Here is a 23,140-nt window from a genome sequence, read left to right on the forward strand (position 1 = left end):
CTGGCATTAACTGCTGTGGCTGTAGGCAACCTCCTGATGTTGGTTTGTTCATTACCTCCACAAGATTGCAGTTATATATTAATTAGCAATGCAAAAAAAGCACAAACAAACACATTGGCAAGTTTCAACAACAAATGCTATGCTAAAGTTAATCTTAATAGGCCTACATTCCATTGCACTTTTATACAGTTTCACTAAATCAACAACTGTAAAATCTCCTTTTAAGCCTCAAGTCAATTAACCACGGTCTCCTATGGTCATGGTCTACAAAAGCAAATACCCCTTGCAGTTTAAATAATAGCATTAATTGCTGTGGCTGTAAGCCACCTCCTGATGTAGTTGTTTTAAATTACCTCCAAAATGTCAGTTAATGGAATAATAATGCAATAAAAAATAATACAAAATAATTGGCAATGTTTAACTATGGCAGGACAACAATGCCTAAAATGCTATGCCAATCTTTATAGGCCTACTTCCAATTTAGCCTCAAGTCATTTAAGGGGTGTTTAATGGTGTTCCCCACCATTGTCTAAGTCTCTTATCTCCCCCTCCTATAGGCCTTGGCCATGCCGTCTCTTCGGCACCCCCACCTCCTTGCCCTGCTCCAGCTTGTAGGTCTTGCGTATTTGAGCGACGGGGCGTACTATGGACACAAGCAGCACCCTCAAGCGTACCAGCAGCAGATGCAGATGCAGCACCTCCAGCACATGGGCATGGGCATGGGCAACGAAGGCTACCCTCAACAGCAGTACCATGGCAAAGAGGGACCCTACATGCAGTATCCACAGTACAGGAAGGAACACCCCCAGATGCCCATGCTTAAGGGCAATGAAAAGGCTCGCAAAGGGGGTGGCTATAATGGTGGGCAAGAGAAAGGTAAGGTGTTGTCATCGAAGGACTGTTACCTGGTACAGTTGGTTTGCCAATTATTTACAATCCACATATTTGCTCACAGGTCAGACAATCCCAAGTGGTGCTGAGGGAATACCCCAAGGAGAGCCAGGTCCGGTTGGGCCCCCCGGACCAGAAGGACCTCCTGGTCCTGCTGGGCCTCAAGGAAACGGGCAACCAGGACCCGCAGGACTGCCAGGACCCCCCGGCCTTCTAGGAAAGCCTGGAATAGGTAAACCAGGGTTGCCAGGATCACAAGGGAGACCAGGAGGAGTCGGTGAGATTGGGCCACATGGAGAAATGGGCCCGAGGGGTGAACCTGGGCCATCTGGACAACCAGGACGTCAGGGTTTACCGGGACCACCTGGGCTACCTGGAATAGGTAAAGCGGGAGGACAAGGATTGCCAGGGCAACTGGGTCCCAAAGGAGAGCCGGGTCATAAAGGACTGCCAGGCCTTCCAGGATTACAAGGACCCAAAGGCGATAAAGGAATGGGACAGCCAGGACAACCGGGTCACAAGGGTCTGCCAGGACCCCAAGGCCCTGCTGGACCAAGAGGGCTACCTGGTTTTGGAAAACCAGGTTTGAATGGGATGCCAGGCCCACAAGGACCTCTCGGAGAGAAAGGACATCCAGGACTAAAGGGACATCCTGGGCTACCAGGTGAAGGAGGACCCCCTGGGCCGCCAGGTCTTCCTGGCCAAGGAAAACTAGGTCAAAATGGTCTTCCAGGACAACCAGGCATGCTGGGTCCGAAAGGTCATCCAGGACAACCTGGTTTGCCAGGAAAGCCAGGACTACCTGGCTTTGGTAAACCTGGCCTCCAAGGACCAAAGGGTGATAAAGGTATGAATGGGCCACCTGGAATGCTTGGACAAAAAGGAGATAAAGGCCATCCAGGATTACCTGGTATGACTGGACCCCCTGGACTAAATGGACAACCAGGCCCTCAAGGACCTAAGGGACCAGCAGGAGGTGTAGGCTTACCAGGTCCAAAAGGAGAATGTGGAGAAGGAGGTCCCAAAGGGCTTGATGGAAGCCAGGGTAATGCTGGTACTCCTGGATTACCTGGAACCGATGGTTTGCCTGGGGAACGAGGCGAGCCAGGGCCAAGAGGTGCACCAGGACCAATGGGTGGCAAAGGAGACAACGGTCATAAAGGCCTACCCGGTATGCCAGGACCTGCTGGAGTTCCTGGTCCCAAAGGACATGGTGGATTACCCGGTGAAATGGGACCTCAAGGTCCTAAGGGAATCCCTGGTATTGATGGTGTAGCAGGTCCAATTGGGCCACCTGGTCTTCCAGGGCCAAAAGGAGATGTAGGTTTTCCTGGACCACCTGGCATTGCAGGTGAAGGCTTTCCAGGTGTTCCTGGTCCGACTGGACCTAAGGGGAAAGACGGCTCATCAGGGCCCCAAGGACAGAGCGGGCCACCTGGCCCTCCTGGACCCCCAGGCGCACCAGGAGAGCCTGGTGCGACTCCTGACCTGTCAGGCGTGCTCTCTCAGATGGGTCCTGGACTGGACGGTGCTAAGGCTGGTGGCTACGGCAAAAAGGGCAAATACGCAGGAAATGGTGCAGAAGTCATGGGAGCCAGCGGGCTGGAAATGCCAGCGTTCACCGCTATAGCAACCACTCCTTTCCCCCCTGTGAACACCCCTGTGGTCTTTGAGAAGCCTTTGTACAACGGTCGACAGAACTACGACCCCCAAACAGGAATTTTCACTTGTGAAGTGCCTGGCATTTATTACTTTGCCTACCACGTGCATTGCAAAGGAGCCAACGTGTGGGTGGCCTTGATGAGGAACAATGAGGCCGTCATGTATACCTATGACGAGTACAAAAAGGGCTACCTGGACCAAGCGTCAGGAAGTGCAGTTCTACCTTTGCAAGCAGGGGACACTGTGTACATTCAGCTGCCCTCAGACCAGGCTGCAGGACTTTATGCTGGGGAGTACGTGCACTCGTCCTTTTCTGGCTATCTGCTGTATCCCCTGTAGGAGAGGACATTTTCTTCAAATGTTTGTCTTTGTTGTGTGACCTGAATATGACCATAAATTACCAAGGAGACTTTTAAGAGGAAAGTCAACAATCTGAGGATTGTTTGACCAATGATATATGATTCTTTATACAGTACATCTGGAAAGTATTCAAAGTGCTTCACTTTTTCCACATTTTGTTTTGTTACAATCTTATTCCAAAAGTTACGTTTATTAATGCACCTTTGGCAGCAATTACAGCTTCAAGTCTTTTTTAATATGAAGCCACAATTATACTGTCATTGTGGGGTATTGTGTGTAGAATTTTGAGAACAAAAATTCAATTTTGGAATAAGGCTGTAACGTAACAAAATGTGGAAAAAGTGAAGCGCTGTGAATACTTTCCGGATGCATTATATATACAACAGAACTGCTAAGTCCACGTGCAATTTTTAGGATAATGTTGGAAAGACAGACCTATTTTGGGGGGCGTTTACACTTCAGTTCGGTTCAAAGGAACTATGGTTGCTGTGCAAGGTTGCAAAAACGCCCCAATCATGTTCTTAATGTATGCATATGTCCTTCATGGCACAGCCTTTGGTACGAAGACAAAAAATACCAGTGTGAACGCTTAGCGAACCGCACCAAGTACCTTTTTTTTAATTTTATATTTGATTTGTACTCCGGCTTCCTCCCACCTCCAAAGACATGCACCTGGGGATAGGTTGATTGGCAACACTAAATTGGCCCTAGTGTGTGAATGTTGGCTGTCTATCTGTTTTGGCCCTGCGATGAGGTGGCGACTTGTCCAGGGTGTACCCCGCCTTCCGCCCAATTGTAGCTGAGATAGGCTCCAGCGCCCCCCGCGACCCCGAAGGGAATAAGAAATAAGAAAATGGATGGATTTGGGTCACAGTACCGAGCCACAAGTGTGGATGCAACCTTATTGTTGATGTAATTCCAGGAAAGCCAAATGAGTGCAATTTGTTTGTAAATTTTCAATAGAAAAATGGGAAGGTACAGTAAAGTGTATGCAAAGGAAGATGGAACCCTGCTGCAATAAAAGTGTTTAAAAAAAGAAAAAGTGGCAGCTACCCCATGTGGCTAAGAATGTGAAGTGTAGCCAAAAAAACATGAAAATTCAATCATCATCACGTGTAAATAATATTTTGTTTTGTCCAGTCAATGCATCAATTCCAGTATTGTGACACATTTATACGTAAGTATAAACATATATATATATATATATATATATATATATATATATATATATATATATATATATATATATATATATATATATATATATATATATATATATATATATATATATATATGTATATATATATATATATATACGGAAATATAGCTAAAAAAAAACATACCAAATTGTGCCCCGATACATATTGAAATAAGTAAATGCATCTAACTACAATGTTGTATTTTTAAAATACACACTGCACAAGGTTTTTATGAAGCATGTGGTTGATTCGATAAGTAGGAGTGACGCGTAAAAAAAGGAAAGTGGTGCTTGTTGTGAATGTGAATGTGTACAAAAGAAGACCTGCTCAGGCAATTAGGGAATCCAACAAAAGAGTATTTTTAGGCCCTTTTACAGTCTTTTTTTTTTTTTTTTACCAGATATATCTGTATTTTTTGTATTTATGTTACTGTTGTTGCAAATTTGAAGTTGTCAAGACCGTAAACATGGAGAAATTAATTTGGCACAGAAATGCTGAAATGTTGGCCAAGTGCTCGTTAAACATTACAAAAAAATATGTCAGTAATTTATTATTTTGGGCCGGCGATTGCCTACAATTGTGGGGGGGGGAAAAAACTTTTAAGGAAAATAGAAATGTATTTCTCCTTTCAACAAGTATGGTGCTTATATTGTCAGTGTAATTGGAGAGTTAATGTATTATTGTTTCATGTGTACTGTCTGTGCTGTTTTTTTTTAAAATAAAAATGTTATCAAAACTATCACTGAAATATTTATTTGAAGATGAAACACTTTATCAACAATGTTGCCTTTATAAAGATAGGAATGCTCCATTTTATTATTGTGGTTGCCACTAAATAATAAAACATTACACATTATTAAATAAAACATTAGATTAAAAAGTGAAATATTTTGATATGTATTTGTATGTATTTCTCATAACATTCGATGGCTAAGAATATTCAAAGTTGCCATTGTTTCGGTTGGCCACGCCCATTTAGGAGCAGATGCTGATGTTGCTGAGAAATAACATGCGCATGCGCAGCTGATTCAGCATCACATCTTTTGCTTAACAAGCGGTGCAATTCAAGCGACCAACCTACGGTAAGCACTTTGAGGAAACACCACTCAGTAAAACAAATTTTAAACGCTCATATTATATATTGCATGTATCATTTTGTATATTTAGAAACAGTATGTTATTTATTTGGTTCGAGTTGGACGATTAGGCTGCATTTAGTTTATGCTAGCAGTAGCTTGCTAGCTGGCCTGCCTCAGAATAGCCTCTCAGCACAAGCAGTTGGTTCCCTGTTTACCTGTTTGTGTTCATCATGTTCCAAGATCATATATTTTTCTTTCTTTTCACCTGCTCTAAATAATTAGTTTGCCGTGGCAAATATCCCCCATTTCATTGACGGGAGAGAAAGTACACAGTAACAATAATACATGATCAAATGTCTGATATGGTAAATGTTTCATTGTTCTTTATTAGTCTGATTTATTGTACCATCAATCAGCAGCAATTTGTATATCAGTAGGTTTTATCGCAACATGACGTCACGTGTCCGCCACAAAGCTGCAGCCACCAATGGAAGTGACTTTAAACACAGAGAGAAGGTGGCTCCACAATACCAAATGAGGTAGGAAATTAAAAAACAAAACAAACAAAAAACCCTTTAAATATACAAAATTTCCTCATATAGTGGGACAAGCTGTTTTATTTACTCAACTGCAGAGAGTACATTGGGTATGGGTATGTTTTTTGTATTAAGAGGGAGACCTTTACTTGTGCAAATGCATGTTTTTACATTTATATTTTTGTATAATAAGTTATATTTTTAGGTATTTTTTGTAGAAATGAATACACAAAATATAACATTTTGATGAGTATAAAAAATATAATATTTAGAAATATAAATTATTCAATGTTGGCTATTGCATTTAACTTTCTCTTAAAAGGTCTCACACATTTTACCCTAATGACAAAAAAATGTCAGCTTATAAAGTGACATATGAAAAACATCTGACTCACAAAATGCCTTGCAAGATTTGAAAAAGGCAAATTGGGGACATTTGCTATTTTCAAGCCATTTTTGGTGTGTGTAATGAACATTTTTGAAATTTGCATTCGAAAAATAACTTGAAATTGTATGAAAGGGCAACGCCACACAAAAATCTACATATTTTTCCCTGGCGCCAAAAACGTCCCGTTCAAAACAATTAATGTTACATTTCTAACATAATCTAATGCACTCATGTATGTTCCTGTTACCACTCGCTTTCAATTGTTTTATACATTTGTCCACCAGATGGTGCTATTTTTCATATTCAAAGAGCCACATATAAAAATATTATTATCAAAACAGTGGAAGTTGTTTAAAGGATTGCCTCTTTTAAAGTGTTAAAAAGTTTGTATATATGATATTTTTCAGCAGTTAGTGGGAAGCTGAATTTTTTTCTCATCAGCTTGAGGACTTTTTAAGCCTTGGCCACTATATGAGGAAGTACGGTGCTTTTTAACTATAAATAACATTACTCTGTTGATGCATGCAGTGCGTCCCTGAAGTCCGAAGTCCGGCGCTTGAACATTGTCCACCTACTGATCTGGCTGCTGGTGGCCGCCCAAGTGGTAGTCAGTCACCTCAACCTGGTGCCACACGAAACCGTCTCCATGCCGTACCAATGGGAGTACCCTTACCTCCTCAGCGCGGTCCCCTTGCTCTGCAGCAGCCTGTCCCTCCCCAGGAACAACATCAGCTACCTGGTCTTGTCCATGATCAGCGGGGGACTCTTCTCTGTGGCGCCGCTCATCTACGGCGGCATGGAGATGTTCCCCGTGGCGCAGCAGCTGTATCGCCACGACAAAGCCTACCGCTTCATTTTCGGGTTCTCCGCCGTAACGGTCATGTATTTGGTCATGGTGGTGGCCGTCCAGGTGCACGCGTGGCAGCTGTATTACATGAAGAAGCTGCTAGACTCGTGGTTCAACGCCACGCAAGAGAAGAAGAAGAAATGATGGGAAAAAAGAAAAATACTTTAGGAACTGTATTATTTTCTACAGTTTTTCCTTACCCGTATGTGGGCTCTGTACCGAGGATGTCGTTGTGGCTTGTGCAGCCTTTTGAGACACTTGTGATTTAGGGCTATATAAATAAACATTGATTGATTGACTACAGTAAATAAGGGAAATTACATTTGATCCCTTTAAAGTTACACTTTTTACCCTTAGGTTAAAACATTTTCCTGCTTATAAAAGCGTCGTAAAAATATGTATTTCTTTCCACTTTCCCTGCATTAAATATTTTCAAAGATTTCATAGATAGCAGGTCCTTAAAAGCATCAAAGCACTCCTGTCGCATAGAAGATCTTTGCCTAACATTTTTTTTGTCATAGGTCTTTATAAACAGCATTCCTGTCACATATAGCAGTGGTTGTCAAACTTTTTTCACCAAGTACCACCTCAGAAAACACTTGGCTCTCCAAGTGCCACCGTAATGACCAACATTAAAATACAGTAGCGTAGTAGGCCTAAGTGTTCATTAAAAACAAGACAGAAGTTTTATTTAACAAGTCTATTAAATACTTTTGGTCACTGTAACATTACACACAGTTTCAACAGTAACACTGTGTTTAAATATAGGAAAATAAAACTACTTTATTCAAGTGATTCTTTGGCATACCACTAGATTGAGCCTGTGTACCACAGTTTGAGAATCCCTGACATAGATGATCTTTGACTTGTGTTTTTTTTTGTAGGAGGTCCTTAAAAACAGCAGAGCTCTCCTCTCACATAGACAGTCTTTGACCAACCAATTTCGTTTTGTAGATTCTTAGAAACATGTAGAAGGTCCTCCCCTATCATATAGACAATGTGTGACTAACATGTTTTACAGGAGGTCGTTAAAAACAGCAAAGCACTGAGGATTGAGAATCTTTGATGGTGTTGGTCCTTATAACAGCAAATCTTTCCTGTCATGCAGTGTACGTATAAACGACCTGTAACTAACATTTTTTGCTGTAGGTTGTTAAGAACAGCAGGGCACTCCTGTCACATAGAGGATCTTTGACTACAGGATAGTAAACATTGCTTGCTTTAATTCATGACTTTATTTTTTTAACTTATTATCCATGCTGTGAGGAAAAAAGATATATACATAATAATCAAAAAGGAATAATACAGTTGTCCAGTGAGTATAATAGCAGTTATTGTGCTACTTGGGACAGTTCGATTGGAATTTACATGAATTACCCATAATTGGTATTGTTTATAATTGAAACTCGCCTAATCTTAGATTTATTTTAAAGAATAATGTAATTGTTGTTATCCCTAAGTTATTGTATTAAATAAATCACACCTGTTTTTATTTATATTTTCTGACACATTCACTTTGTTGAAATGCATGGTGAAAAATAAAGAAATAAAACATTCAACGTGATTGGGGTTTTTATGTTTAATAGCCGTTATATTAGTTGGCCATAATCGCCTATGCGCATGCGTGGTGTGACTGCCACGTACTGGTTGACAGCTGAGAGGGGTCACTTCCTGATGCTGCTCTTGCTAGGCTAGTAGCAAGCAACCTACTTTTATTTTCACCGTTGTTTTTTTTTGTAGTGGGTAGCAAACACCAGTGAAATACGGCGTGGTTATAAGGAGCAGGTAAAATCCACTCTTGACTCTGTTACCGAATCCAAACTATTTGCTGTTTTAATGTTAACATGCGTGGTTAGCACACAAGCTAACCCGTTAGCCGGCTATTGATGATGCGTTTCGGCGAGCTAGCTAACTCGCTAGCTTGCTAAAACAGGGCTTTATTCATTAATAAATGAAGTCAACATTAAGGTTTGAATATTTTCTGAATCCCCGACAACATGCGTGTTTTTCTATCGTATCCTATTTTAAAGCGTGTGGTTGGTTTTAAGCACTAGCTTTGACAAACCTTTGATATGTTTCCTTCTCCCGGTGTTGCTAATAATTTGACACATTTATCAAAAATAAATATGACTTAAATACTGTTTGCGTACATAACCAGATGAATTTTCGCTGTGTCATGGTTGGGCCTAGCAAAGTTCCCCCTTCTCAGGTTGTTGGGATATTGTTCCTCTCCTGTCAGATGACTCTGGCGTCTCTCTAGGTGGTTTTCTGCGGAAAACAGCAAATATAGCTGACATAAAGCGTGACAGGATGAGCTGGCAGTTGCTCAATGCTAACGTTAGCCACACTCCCAAATCCCTAGCATCCAGGCAATTATTCATCTGGCAAGGACAACACAAAGCCTCCCCCTGCAGGAGTTATTATGCAGCCGTTGACGAGTTTTGTGCAGATCTGCTACATTGATTATCTCTATTTAGGGACAAAGTTTGAATATTATATAGAGTAGTGGCTGCCACCTCACCTACTGACCTTTAGACGTTCCTGTGTGAGACAAAGCACATTTCATTCACATGGTGATGTATTAAGTGCCATTTATTTCACTCTTTAGGGTTATTCAACTGAAGGCTCACGGACCAAGTCTGGCCTGTGGATGTCATCAAAACCGCGCCGGCCACCAATTTAGTGTAAAAACAGCAGAGGATTATTGTCATGTAGAATATCTTTTATTAGCATTTTTGCACAAGCTCATTTTAAAGGGGTTATATTATGATTGTTTTCCTACATTTAAAACACTTCCTTGTGGTCTACACCAGTGTTTTTCAACCACCGTGCCGCGAGATACAGTCTGGTGGGCTGTGGGAGATTATCTAATTTCACTTATTTGGGTTCAAAATATTTTTTGCAAACCAGTATCTATAATCTGCAAATTATGTGTTGTTGTTGAGTGTCGGTGCTGTTTGGAGCTCAGCAGAGTAACCGTATAATACTCTCCCATATCAGTAGGTGGCAGCCAGTAGATAATTGCTTTGTAGATGTCGGAAACAGCGGGAGGCAGTGTGAAGGTAAGAAGGTGTCTAATGCTTAAACCAAAAGTAAACAAAAGGTGAGTGCCCCTAAGAAAAGGCATTGACGCTTAGGGAAGGCTATGTAGAACAAAACTAAAACTGAACTGGCTACAAAGTAAACAAAAAGACAATGCTGGACGACAGCAAAGACTTACTGTGGAGCAAAGACGGCGTCCACAATGTATATCCGAACATGACATGACAATCATCAATGTCCCCACAAAGAAGGATAAAAACAAGTGACCTATTCTTTATTGCCAAAACAAAGTATATACGGGAAATCGGTCAAATGAAGACATGAAACTTCTACAGGAAAATACCAAAAAAAGAGATGGTTGAAAAACACTGGTCTACATAACATGTCTTGGTGGTTCTTTGGCAGTGTTGGGTTTGTTACTGAAAACCAGTAACTAGTTACAGTTAGTAGTTACTTTATTTCAAAATAACTCAGTTACTAACTCAGTTACTTACACCAAAAAGTAATGCGTTTTTGTAAAAAGTAACTATTTAGTTCTTTTTTTAAAACATTTTTAAGGCTCCCATTAATGCCCTTTTAGCCTTCATTTCAGTACTGTTATTGCACTGGAGAATAATACAATCTGTTGATCAACTTAAATGCATTTGCACCACTGAACTCTGCTAAGCAATGTGGTCTATGTCCAACACACAGAGACAAAGATATGTTTCAAAGGGCCAATTTATTTCGGGCCAGAACAAATTAACAAAACTATTTTTAATAGCTGCAACATAACATACATAAGTAACAAACCGCATAATTACAACATGTCACAACATAGCTGTAAACCTGGCTTTACCCAAGGAAGGCACACATGACATGATTATATGTCATGTCACTATATACAGCACACATACTGCTATACACAAAGCCTAACCAGGCTGAGTCTGTCTCTCTCTTTACTAGCTTTGTCAAAGCATGTTGCTTTTGTAGGTGTTTCAGCAGATTTGAATTGCTGTTTTGGGCAGTAGATGTGATCTTTGATCCAAGACACAACTTACATTTAACTAAAATGTTATTTTGTTTGTGCTCGACAAAAGAAAAGTAGTGAGAATATCTCCATGTTAAGAAACTCGACTCCGGCTTTGCCATGATGTCTTGTTAGTAAACACACACACAGCGCGCCTCTTGTGAGACAGGAAGATTCAGAAGGACGACACTGCAGCTCTCCAATAAAACACACTCAGATCTTCTCAGTTTCTAGCCGATACTATATAAAAATAACGTAAAATAACGCAGTAACGCATCATGTAGTAATGGTAACTGAGTTACTGAATATAAAAAATAACGTGTTAGACTACTAGTTACCGCCGAAAATAATGGCGTTACAGTAACGTGTTAGTCCCAACACTGTTCTTTGGTCAAAATGTTGCATAGACTATGATTTACAGACCGTTTTCAAACTGCTTTCTGACCATCTCTCCAGAAGGAGCCGTTTGGTGGACAGTCTCACCCTAATCTGTACTATATATGGACATATCCACTGACATCACCCACTGGGAAAACATCACAAATTGGGAAAATTCCGAACGGTCGATTTGAGGAAGTATATAGAAATGCAAGATTGTTTTATAAATATCACTGCCATGCCTCCTGGTTTGATTTAGAATTTTCGGAACTTATGCAGATCCCAAATACACAGAAACCGGTACCAATAGATAAGAAAAGTTGGTTTTGCACAATTGGGCCCCTTTAAAATAGAAGCACAGGCCTGTCACCTCAAAAATCGTCTTTTAAAAAATGAGGGTCGCTCGATTTGGATCTTGGACTCACATTTTTTGCAGCAGGACCTTAAAGGGGAACTGCATTTTTCTTGGAATTTTACTTCTTGTTTTCAATTATTATGAAAGAAATGACGAGGGATGTAATTTTTTTTTTAATGCATTCTAACTCGTAAGTAAAAAGTAAGTAAAAAGTCAATGGTAGGTCCTCTATTCCACCCATAAAACACAATAAATAACCATCCAAAAAGTGCCAACAATACTCCATTTACATTTAGTAGCTTGAATATTAACAAAGTATTAGTGATATTGTTATTATAAGCGCTAACGCAGACAAACTATAGCGGCGCTGTGATCTCGAGCTTGTGCCAATGTTGACATGATCGACTGATCAGCTGCTTCCTTGTTTCCTTGCTTGTCAAACTTTATTGTAGATCATAAATCATGCCTCTCACCTGGATAGTAGAAGGACAAATTCCAAAAAGTTAGTACACTTTGACAGCCAATTTACACCCGGAAATGGCGAGAACGACACGAAAAGACGCCAGGGAAAGACTTCTTCTTTTCAAGTGCGATGTGTGATTTATGATCTACAACAAACTTACAGGGTTCAAAGAAGCGAGAAAGCAGCAGACCACTCAATGTAAACATAGAGACACACAGTAGTGATCACGGCGCCGCTATAAATAGTTTGTCTGCATTAGCACTTATAATAACAATATCACTAATACTTGGTTAATATTTAAGTCACAAAATGTAAATAAAGTATTTTTGGCAGTTTTTGAATGGTTGTTAATTTGATTCTATGAGCAAAATAGAGGACCTCCCATTGGCTCCGCTGTAAGCTGACTTTTGTTAATTTAATATTTAGGATGTATTAAAAAAAAAATCCATCCGTCATAAATGATAAATGGGTTATACTTGTATAGCGCTTTTCTACCTTCAAGGTACTCAAAGTGCTTTGACAGTATTTCCACATTCACCCATTCACACACTGATGGCGGGAGCTGCCATGCAAGGCGCTAACCAGCACCCATCAGGAGCAAGGGTGAAGTGTCTTGCCCAAGGACACAACGGACGTGACTAGTATGGTAGAATCATGTCTTTCATAATGATTGTGAACGATAAGCAACATTTTTTTTAAAAAGTGCAGTTCTCCTTTAAAGGGGGACCTATTAAGAGAAAACAACGTTTCTTACCTATTTTTACCTTCTTTTTGTTTATTTGGATTTGCATAATGACCGAAAATTTGAAATCAAACCATGAAGGCAATACAGAAATATTTAAAAAACAATCTTGCCTTTCTTCATACATCCTCCAAACGAGCTGTTTGGAAGTTCAATCAATCAATCCATAAAAGTTTAATTATATAGCTCTAAATCGCGAGTGTCTCCAAGGGCTGCACAAGCCACAACGACATCTTCGGCTCAGAGTCCACATCAGGGCAAGAAAAAACTCAACCCAATGGGATGACAATGACAAACCTTGGAGGGGACCGCAGATGTGGGGCAGCAGGTACTTAAAAACAGCAGGGCGCTTCTGTAATATAGAGGCTCTTTGACTCAGGTTTTTGCACTAAGTCCTTAAGAACAGCAGGGCGCTCCTGTCATATTGAAGATCTTTAACTAGCATTTTTGCAGTAGGTCCTTAAAAACAACATAGTGCTTCTGTCATACAGAATATATTTGAATATTTCTTGCAGTAGGTCCTTAAATACATTAGAGTGCTCCTTTCATATAGAGGATCTTTGACTAGGGTATTTGCAGGAGGTCCTTTAAAAACAGCTGGACACTCTTGTTATGTAGGGGATCTTTGACTAGTGTTTTTGTAGTAGGTCCCTAAAAATAGCAGGGTGTTCCTAGTGTTGTTGCAGTGGTTCTTTAAAAACCGCAGAGCATTCCTGTCATATTGAATCTAGGACTAGTGTTTGCAGTAGTGGTGGCGATTCAGACCTGGTTTGGTTTGTTGCCTAAAAGTTTTATTGAAGAAATGTAAATGTTAAAGTTAGCACAGCAGTGCATCCATATTTCCTGTTTTTCTTCCATTAGGTGGTTGGAGCTGATAGAGTCTGGACGGCACAATGAACGGCCAGCTCGACCTGAGCGGGAAGCTGATCATCAAAGCCCAGCTGGGCGATGACATCAGACGCATCCCCATCCACAACGAAGACATCACTTACGACGAGCTTGTGCTGATGATGCAGCGTGTCTTCCGAGGCAAACTGCAGAGCACAGACGAGGTCACCATCAAATACAAGGACGAAGGTGGGTTACGGCAATATTTAAAGGACTTGTGTGCCCATTATGTTGTAACGCCGCATTTGTAAATTAATTGTCTTCACCTTATGTAGATGATGACCTCATCACCATCTTTGACAGCTCTGACCTCTCCTTCGCTATCCAGTGCAGTAGAATTCTCAAGCTCACTTTGTTCGGTAAGACATTTCAAGCAAGTCATTCTACCTTACAGGGGAACTGCACTTTTTTTGGAATCAGTGATGGGCAAGCTACTTGTAAAATGTAGTAAGCTAAGCTACAGGTTACTTTTGATTAAATGTAGCTAAGCTACATGTGAAGCTACCCCCAGATAATTGTAGGAAGCTACACTACAAGCTACACGGCATGCACATTAAAGCTACATTATATAAATATAAACATTTTATGTGCAACTTTCCACCAAACAAGAAACCAATGTTCAGTTTGATTGTTTATTAAAATAAACACTCGCTAAAAACATGCCCTTTGTCTGGCTTTTCAACATTTATTTTAAATTGTGTACCATGTACAGAATGAGGGGGAAAACACAAGAAACAAATTAAATAAAAGGCAGTGAAACAACAATAATGATAAATAAACACCATAATATGTACTCTAATGTGACTTTTCAGCACAGAATAAAATACTGTTTTAACAGAAACCACAGTGGCAAAATGACAACCTGGCCAAAGAATAAAATATTTGTCTCACAAAAGAGAAATTAAAGGGGAACTGCACTTTTTTTGGAATTTTCCCTATCGTTCACAATCATGAAAGACATGACGACGGATTTTTTTAAATTTTATGCATTCTAACTTGTAAATAAAAGTCAGCTTACATCTGAGCGAATGGGAGGTCCCCTATTTCAAAAAGCACCAACAATACTTCATTTACATTTCGGGACAAGAATAATAAAGTATTAGTGATATCGGTATTATAAGCGCTAACGCAGGCAAACTATTTATAGCGGCGACGTGATCACAAGTTTATGCTGCTATGTTTACATCATTGAGGTGGTGGTCGCTTCCAGGCACCTATGTTGTGTGGTGAGACTCCACGTTTCTGCGCCATAGAGGAGAATAGGCTCTATTAGCGTTCTAAAGATGTACTTTTTTGTCTCATTACCGATGGTCGAGTGTCATAACTAATGCAGCTTATTGCAGGCTGTCCATGCTGAGGTTTTGCGGGACTTCATATCTTTTGTGGCATCCATTATGTAAGACCCAAGATACTTGAAGTCAGTTACCTGGTTTATACTGTTCCCAGAAGATGACAAAAGGAGACAATTTGGTTTCAGTTTTGCTTTCATTGCAATCGAGTCCTATTAGGCAAGCAACATTTTAGTGAGTGGAGAAGGAATTGAGCATTTGTGACAGGATCAGAGACCACAGCGATGTCTTCTGCAAAATCAAGGTCAGTGAGGTGTGTGGCACGTTGCCTTCTGCTGGATCTCAGGTGGAGCGATGAACATAGTCCAATATAACGATAAGCAAGAATGGAGCTTGTGTGCCCCCTTGTCAACCCCCCCCCCCTCTCAATTTGGAAAAACGCAGTTTCACTATCAGCTGTAAAAACTGTAGCCTGAGTGTTGGCATAGAGTGCTTTAACACTAGAAGTCCCAGCATTTTTCTGTCTACCTAGAAGACCCAGAGAGGGGTCATTTGGCCCGACGCTTTTCCCGAATACACTAATCACTCATTTTGTTATGGTAATGAGGCTGTTAGGGGCAGTTTGTCTAGGTAGACAGAAAAATTATACATGTGGGAAATGCCGAAAGGAGCAATGGCAGTGCCAGGATTGTGAGTGACTGCTCAAATGTATGTCAGTCACGTTTACATGGACATGGTTTTTCATTCTTTGTAAATATGCTTTTTTCTTTGTAAATTTTTTTTTTAAAACTATTTTTGGCACACAAAAATAACAATTGCTTCTGCAACAACCCTCCACACCAAAACTGGGAAAACAGTTGCTTTTTCATTCTTTGTAAATATGTTTTGTTTTGTATTTTTTTTAACAATAAATGTCAGAGTGTTGATCCCTTCATTCTGTTGATCCTTGCAAAAACACACACAACCTACCTCAGAACTAAAGCTTGAGCTGTAAGGTCCCCTCCCCCACACAGGCTCAAGTGGCCCCCTGCCGTGTGCCACTAACAGCCACATTTTCATAACAAAAGGAGTGTCCACAGGGGGGACTAGGGGTCAAATGACCCTCTTGTGTGTTTTCTAGGTAAAAATGTCAATTGACCCTTCTCTGGGACTTCGCGTGTTAATGGCGGCAATGATGGGTTGCGGGATGCCGTTAAGGGGGAGGATGTTGAATAGAGCTTGGAATCCTTGGCCACATCACGATTCGATTACGTTCACGATTCGGGAACTACAATTCGATTAAAAATCAATTATTAATGCATCTTTAATTTATGGTATGTATATTGATGCAGTTTTACATTTCATTTCGTTTTACTAAATAACTTTTATCACTTGCAACTTTAAAAAACAATTAATTTGGAACAAGAAACAGTTAAATTAATTCCCACATTTATTAAATTAATAAAATGTGTGCAAAACTGGACCATAAGTGCCCGATAATAAAAGAGGTGGTTGGATTTCTCGGTGAGGTGTCTCGATGCAGTCAGCGAAATTTTAAAACTGTCTACATTACTTTATTTACAGTAAATAAATAGATTATTGACGGTTACTAATCGATTCTATAATTGTCCATGTCCGAATTGCGATGCATCTAAAATCGATTATTTCCCCCACCTCTAATGTTGAACATGGCTTCCCGATTGATAAGAGTCGATTGCTTTCCGGAAGTCCATGAAGCAGATTATGAAGTGCTTGTCGAGCCTTTTCATTTGTTCAATAATACGACGTAGAGCTAAAATTTGTGAGATAGTAGATCGCCCCCTTCTAATGCCCCCTTATATTAATGATACATGCAGCGCGTCATGTGTGTTCTGAAAACTACAGCACATACGCTGTCTGGCTAGCTGTCTACAAACAAAATATGAAATGTGGGCTAATACTTTACAGATGCTGTAATATGATTGTTCATGTTTTTCAGTCAGTACAGATTGGTGTCCTATCACAGTGTTGTGCATTACAAACTCCAATGCGTTTCGTGAAGTCGTAGAAGCTAGGTCATCGCTCTCCGTAGCTAGCTTTTACGGCTAATACCGAAGCATGCCGGTGTGTTCCTCATTGTTCGCTCTTACAATAACAGAGTCGCAACAGCTTGGGTACAGGTTACGGAACATAAATGAAGTATTGACAGTTTTTAAATTAATTTTTAAAGTGATTTTGAGATAGAATTGATTGCTCCCATTAGCTGCATTGCTAGCCACCAAGAACGAGCAGATTTTTACATGTTAGAATACAAAAAAAAAAAAACCTTTTGTCTTCTTGTCTCTCAAAAGGACTGTGGGGAAAAAAGTGCAGTTCCCCTTTGAAGGTGCCAGTAGTCTGAAATAAGGCTTAGAAGTCCCACAGTGGTGTATTGGAAGTGTGATGTCTAAAATGTAGCCCAGAATTTATACACCGTAAACGTACTTTTGTGACACAGATGTAACACATACAACAATGTAACATTAGGGAGTGAGACTAAAGGACACAAAGGTCAGCAACACTAGCGTAGCATTGTTGGAATAAGTGGTAATATTACACTAACATTTTAACAGCATGCGAGGTTGCAGTAGCTTATTCGCTGAAGAAATACAAGACGATCAAACGTATAGCTCCCACGCCACTAGCAGACCTGCGAAAAGTTTGCAGAGCTCTGGGCTTTATTTTAAGAGGTGTAGCAAAGTCTTTAAAAAAAAAATGGGACTTTTTATTTTTTGTTTTATTTTTTTAACGAAGCTTTCCTCTGTGAAGTGATGGCCGTATACCCAGGGTGAACTCATCGAGCTAGGGGCAGGTCAGAGGACGTAGCATGTCCATGAGGAGAGTTTTTTTATCATGATTAAATAAATACTCAGAACTTCTAAAGTGACTGTTTGTAACCTTCCCTAAAGTGTGTGACTTGATAGATTTTGCTCACGTTTCGTGCTCATAAACAGGCTTTCAGCTTACTGTTAGAATATCAATACAAAGCTACTTATTGCATAGTTGGGGACTTTTAACTGTACCATTGCATTCATGTACAGCAGTCCCCCACTTGGGGGCAGTGCAGCTCCTGCTTCAAACTATCCTCCCCATTCATCACTCCGGTGTGACTAATAAAAGTGTATGTCTGAGGGCTATTTGAACAGGCATTTAATAGGACAAGCTGTGGATAGACGTGTTCATGAAAGGACACTTTTTTACTCGAAATACATGCCAAAGCAAGGCTACAATTATTTAGAATGTCTGTCACTGCTTGGATTCAAGTGCGAGCACAAACAAGCAATTGGGCTAACTCACAAAGTCAAGAAAAAACATACATGCGCTGTCCTCTCTGTTGACAACATGTTTGTTGTGCTCTGCTTCCAGTCAGTCTGTCATCCAGCAGCCGCCATTAGCCAGGGATCTGTAAGCAGGCAGTTGTTGTTTTTTCCCCTCTATTCCCACTTTGCTTCCCTCCAATCAAAGCGAGGCCCTGACTTGTTGACCTCACGTGGAGCCGAGCGCCTCTCGCGTGCATCAACTCGGCGCAAAGCGAGGAGAACAGTTTGAGTCGGCCGGCGTCTCGTCTGAGTGCAGCGCCTCCTGACCTTCAGCATCTCTGTTCAGCATTATCCACTCATAACAACGAAAAATGTGTGTTTGAGAAAGGAATGTCCGGCAGTCTCGACTTTCACATTCACACTTTTACTGTGGAATTTTTCCTCCATTATCAGCTTTAAGTGGGGTGGAGGAACGAGAGTGATTAAATCGCAATGTAGCGCACGTGACAAATTGTGGCTATGCTGTAATGAACTGCAATGTGAATTATTACACCTTGTGAATCTGCTTGTTAACTTAAACCCATTGATTATTTTATTGTTGGTCATATATCTTTCTAATGACTCTACTTAGAAGGCTTACAAACGAGTTTGACAACATGATGCTACTGTGTACACCTAAGATCCCCAGTCCATCAAGCTTTCACGGTTGTTTCCCACAGTGAACGGCCAGCCAAGGCCTTTGGAATCTAGTCAGGTGAAGTACCTGCGCAGGGAGCTCATCGAGCTGAGGAATAAAGTCAACACCCTGCTGGATACCTTGGAGCCTCCCACAGAGCCCGGTGTGGTTACCACTGCACCAGAAAGCGGTAAAAGTCCCACTGAAACCTATTTATGCAAGATATACGTTTAAGGCTACACCACTTGCCATTTTTCTCTCAAAATTTGCCATAGCGATTAGATTTTTATATTTTATACATATAAATGCATAATACTGCGAAAAATACATAGTGAAGGAATACATGTTACATTTAAGTGAGGAAGAATAATTCTGATTGGCGAAAATGTCTGTCACTCAAATGCAGGTGACGACGGAGGAAAAAAAAAAAAAGCTCAGCCTCTCACGGTTACATAATCAAACTAATTAAAACTTCAATGTCGATTTGATGTAAATCGTTTGGACCTATTACGCATTCTAAATGTTGTCATCAAACAGAAGACACAGTGTTAGGACTGCACAATTATTTGAAATTATGATTTTGATTACTAAGTAATAACCACATGAGGCTGAGGTTTATTTTCACACACCACTTGCGTTGTATTACTGTACTGTATTACTGTACTGTATCGGCAGAAATTTTCAATGGCGACAGTGTAAAATGGCTGAAGGAACTTCTGCAGTGACAGCAGTACAAGGCCTGTCAACTTAGTTTCGAATGTAGTTTGATGTAAGAAAACATGGGTGCACACTAAAAACCCAAATATTTTGAATGTAGATCAATGCATAATAAAGAAGAAAAAAAACATACCGTATACGTCTCACTCGAGTATAAGTCGCATTTTTGGGGAAGATTTATTTGATAAAATCCAACACCAAGAATAGACATTTGAAAGGTAATTTAAAATAAATAAAGAATAGTGAACAACAGGCTGAATAAATGTACGTTATATGACGCATAAATAACCAACTGAGAACGTGCCTGTTATGTTAACGTAACATATTATGGTAAGAGTCATTCAAATAACTATAACATATAGAACATGCTATATGTTTACCAAACAATCTGTCACTCCTGATCGCTAAATCCGATGAAATCTTCTTCCTCGTTGTCGCTCCTGGTATGCGCCGCTAGCGTCCTTTCTGTCTGCTGCTCGATCGCCGTTTTCTGCTGCATATTTCACTACGTCCAGCTTGTAATCTGCAGTATATGATTTCCTTTTCGGTGCCATTTTTGTTCAGTTTTTATAAATTACCGCCAATGTAGAAATGATCCATTTTAATAGCTACGGCAGTAGCATATAGCAGTTAGCATCCCATGACCCACAATGCACTTCTGCCATGACCCTCCCCCGCCAAATTCTTATTGCTTGACGTGTGTGTGACGATTGCTGAGATTTTGCTTCGTCTCTTCCGTGAATTAGATAGATAATATTACCGGTATTTGATATTTTACGGTAATGTGTTAATAATTTCGCACATAATTCGCTCCGGAGTATATGTCGCACCCACGGCCAAACTATGAAAAACACTGCGATTTATAATCCGAAAAAATACGGTACGCAATTATGTATGATGAAGTCAAAATATTTGAAGCGCAATATGGCAAAGCACGAGTGTAATGATAACATTTAATAGAACTGAAACATGTAATGTGCCCTATTTCCAATTATAGTCGAGACATTTTTTTACCGAAATAACGATGGACGGGGGGCGTTAATTGTCAACAGGCATGATTGTACATTTATTTACAAGGATATTGCACAACAAATAGCAACATAACCAATGTTGTAAAAACAGTAAGGCGCAAACTGCTCAGCCAGCCTTAATAATGATAATGCTGATACATTAACTGTAAACAACAGTAAAACACTTATTTCACACCAACATTTATGTTTAAAGCTAATGTAGATGTAGCTACAGATACTGGATGCTGACTGACCACTCACAATATTTCAAATGTCGTTACTGCCATTGTTTGGAGTTAAGAAAGCATTTATATAATTCTAGTATAAACTATTTTTGGATCAATTTGCAGCATTTTCACTTTATACTAAACTGCACCCTTTAGCTTTACAGAGACCGTGTACCCTGAAACTTAGTGTGTTATAAGTCAGCTACAGTGACACATGATGGCGGAAGTCATAATACAGTAATTCCTGCCACATAATCACATCACCTTCATTTGAATGACATTAGATTTTCAAGCAAACTAATATTTGGCTCCATATGTTTGTTAAAACACTAAATGCTGCTAATGTTAATCCGCACAACCCTGTACTATCCTGTATTTCTGCTTTTCTATGCCCCACTGTTCTATACAATGTGCCCTACCATTGTGGAAATAGTGACTCAGGCAGGTTGAGGCAACCCTCCAAAAGTAAAATCCTTCACTTGTCCGTAACATTAGCCGTGGTTTTGTCTGATGTGTCGCAGCCAAAAATAATGCTTTTTTTTTCGCAGCGACATGGCTTCACTGCTTGGCACGCCGCTTTAAAGAAGCAAGAGGCTTTCATGCTGATTTTTAGTTATCAGTCACGCTGTCTCCGGTTAGAAATTGGATTGAGTTGCAAAGCCACAGCGTATATTTTTGTTGCATGGTGGCAAGCAGATTCATATTATTAACGCTTTTACTCTGAAAGATTATAAATGACACGGCAAAATTCTTGTAACGCTGTAGCATGTGGGATGTTTGGGAAGGTTTGCGTTCCTACAAATGCCACAAAGCTTTAACAGTGTAAGACAGTATCTCACAAGTAACTAGCAACCATTTTGTAATATATTCTGCTGTGCAAACTGTACACTGACTACATGAAAGTAAATCCCTGTTTACTTTCTTTAGTACTGTCTCTTGGGATATTGAAATAAAATCAGGAATGCGCGACATGAATGATATACATTTGGTCTACAATAAAACTTTTAATGCAAATGTTATATCGTGATTATGCATGTTGACACATTTTAGCTGTGTCCTGCAAAATTGACAGCGACAAGCAAACAAAGATGTTCTCAACGCAATGCAACGTTCTCACAAGTGGCTCATGTCCGTCCAAAATGCAAAGCCATTTCTAAGTCGGAAATCCTCGCTTCCATGGCGGGAAATAAACTTATCTGTATGTTTCTTACAAATAGGGATGGGTACCGTTCACATTTGAACTGATACAGTACCAATTCTTAGTACCTGGGAATTGATACTGGTACCAATTTTTGGTACCTTGAGTGTCTTAAGTGTACATTTTTTTATCATAAAACTTATTTTTTATGTTACATTTAAAAATTTGCTGATTTTAACTGTGATGTCCAGTTGTTATATCATGTTTTCTTACACATTTGAGTCTAATTTGCAATGCACTTTCACTTCCAAGACATTAGATGGCAGTACTGTATAGGTTATCTGTGGTATGTTGTCTAACTGTGAAGTAGCTTTTTCCAGGAAGCTGAATGTGTTATGTTGCGCCCTACAAAGTGTTTATACTGTTACTATTGTGCTTATTAGACACCAGTTGTTTGATTGTAAAATGCATCTTAGTTTTAGTTTTCATTACTAAATTTGTAGGTGTTGAAATCGCCGTATAAAATTGCTGATGCTAACAGTAGCCTGTCTAGGGCAAATCCAATTACCATAAAAATGGCGCATTTTGGAAGAGTGAAGCCTTAGTTTATGTTTGAGCGTTTTCTACCAAACAGTGTTGAAAATTGCAACATTACTTAAGGGAATTTGGCTGAGTCCTCCCTAAGTGCTGTTTGATTGATTATTTTAGTGAACCAATGTTTAGTTTGCAACCGATCACGACATTGCGTGCAACAAAGGTATGAAAATATGGCACGTGAATTGATACCCGGTGGAACCGTAAAATTTGGTCGGTGCTTATTAAAAGTACCAAATTCAGTACCCATTCCTACTTACAAATATAAGTACTGAAGGACGAGGAATAGCTAAACATGCTACACTACACACAATAGAAGATTATACTAATCGCAAGCTAGATGGGTGGATCGATACAAATATAGACAGTAACGATACCAAGCATGGTATCGGA

General features: G+C 40.0%; 3 protein-coding genes across 4 annotated transcripts in view; all 3 read left to right on the forward strand.

Moving 5' to 3' along the window:
• The first annotated feature begins 557 nt into the window (after nt 1–557).
• Nucleotides 558–2,946, forward strand: col8a1a (collagen, type VIII, alpha 1a). The gene is made up of 2 exons (XM_062070656.1): nt 558–876; nt 956–2,946. Exons 1-2 carry the CDS (start codon nt 567–569, stop codon nt 2,890–2,892), a joined length of 2,247 nt encoding a protein of 748 aa, XP_061926640.1. The 5' UTR covers nt 558–566; the 3' UTR covers nt 2,893–2,946.
• A 2,206-nt stretch (nt 2,947–5,152) lies between these two features.
• Nucleotides 5,153–7,255, forward strand: LOC133665370 (protein jagunal homolog 1-A-like). Its single transcript, XM_062070657.1, has 3 exons — nt 5,153–5,194; nt 5,629–5,730; nt 6,644–7,255. Exons 2-3 carry the CDS (start codon nt 5,642–5,644, stop codon nt 7,104–7,106), a joined length of 552 nt encoding a protein of 183 aa, XP_061926641.1. The 5' UTR covers nt 5,153–5,194; nt 5,629–5,641; the 3' UTR covers nt 7,107–7,255.
• A 1,337-nt stretch (nt 7,256–8,592) lies between these two features.
• Nucleotides 8,593–23,140, forward strand: part of tfg (trafficking from ER to golgi regulator) — a 35,946-nt gene continuing 21,398 nt past the window's right edge. For both annotated transcript variants that reach the window (XM_062069813.1, XM_062069814.1), the window contains exons 1-4: nt 8,593–8,747; nt 13,813–14,028; nt 14,115–14,198; nt 19,105–19,251. In XM_062069813.1, the coding sequence (XP_061925797.1) occupies nt 13,845–14,028; nt 14,115–14,198; nt 19,105–19,251 (415 nt within the window). In that variant the 5' untranslated portion in view covers nt 8,593–8,747; nt 13,813–13,844. The remainder of the gene's footprint in view (nt 8,748–13,812; nt 14,029–14,114; nt 14,199–19,104; nt 19,252–23,140) is intronic.

The sequence above is a fragment of the Entelurus aequoreus genome, linkage group LG14, assembly GCF_033978785.1.
Source record: "Entelurus aequoreus isolate RoL-2023_Sb linkage group LG14, RoL_Eaeq_v1.1, whole genome shotgun sequence".
NCBI classification, from domain to species: Eukaryota; Metazoa; Chordata; class Actinopteri; order Syngnathiformes; family Syngnathidae; genus Entelurus; species Entelurus aequoreus.

Coding starts and splice junctions, on each gene's coding strand:
- col8a1a (XM_062070656.1), top strand. CDS start 567: ATGCCGTCTCTTCGGCACCCCCACCTCCTTGCCCTGCTCCAGCTTGTA. Junction 877..955: donor TAATGGTGGGCAAGAGAAAG/GTAAGGTGTTGT, acceptor ATTTGCTCACAG/GTCAGACAATCCCAAGTGGT.
- LOC133665370 (XM_062070657.1), top strand. CDS start 5,642: ATGACGTCACGTGTCCGCCACAAAGCTGCAGCCACCAATGGAAGTGAC. Junction 5,731..6,643: donor GCTCCACAATACCAAATGAG/GTAGGAAATTAA, acceptor TGATGCATGCAG/TGCGTCCCTGAAGTCCGAAG.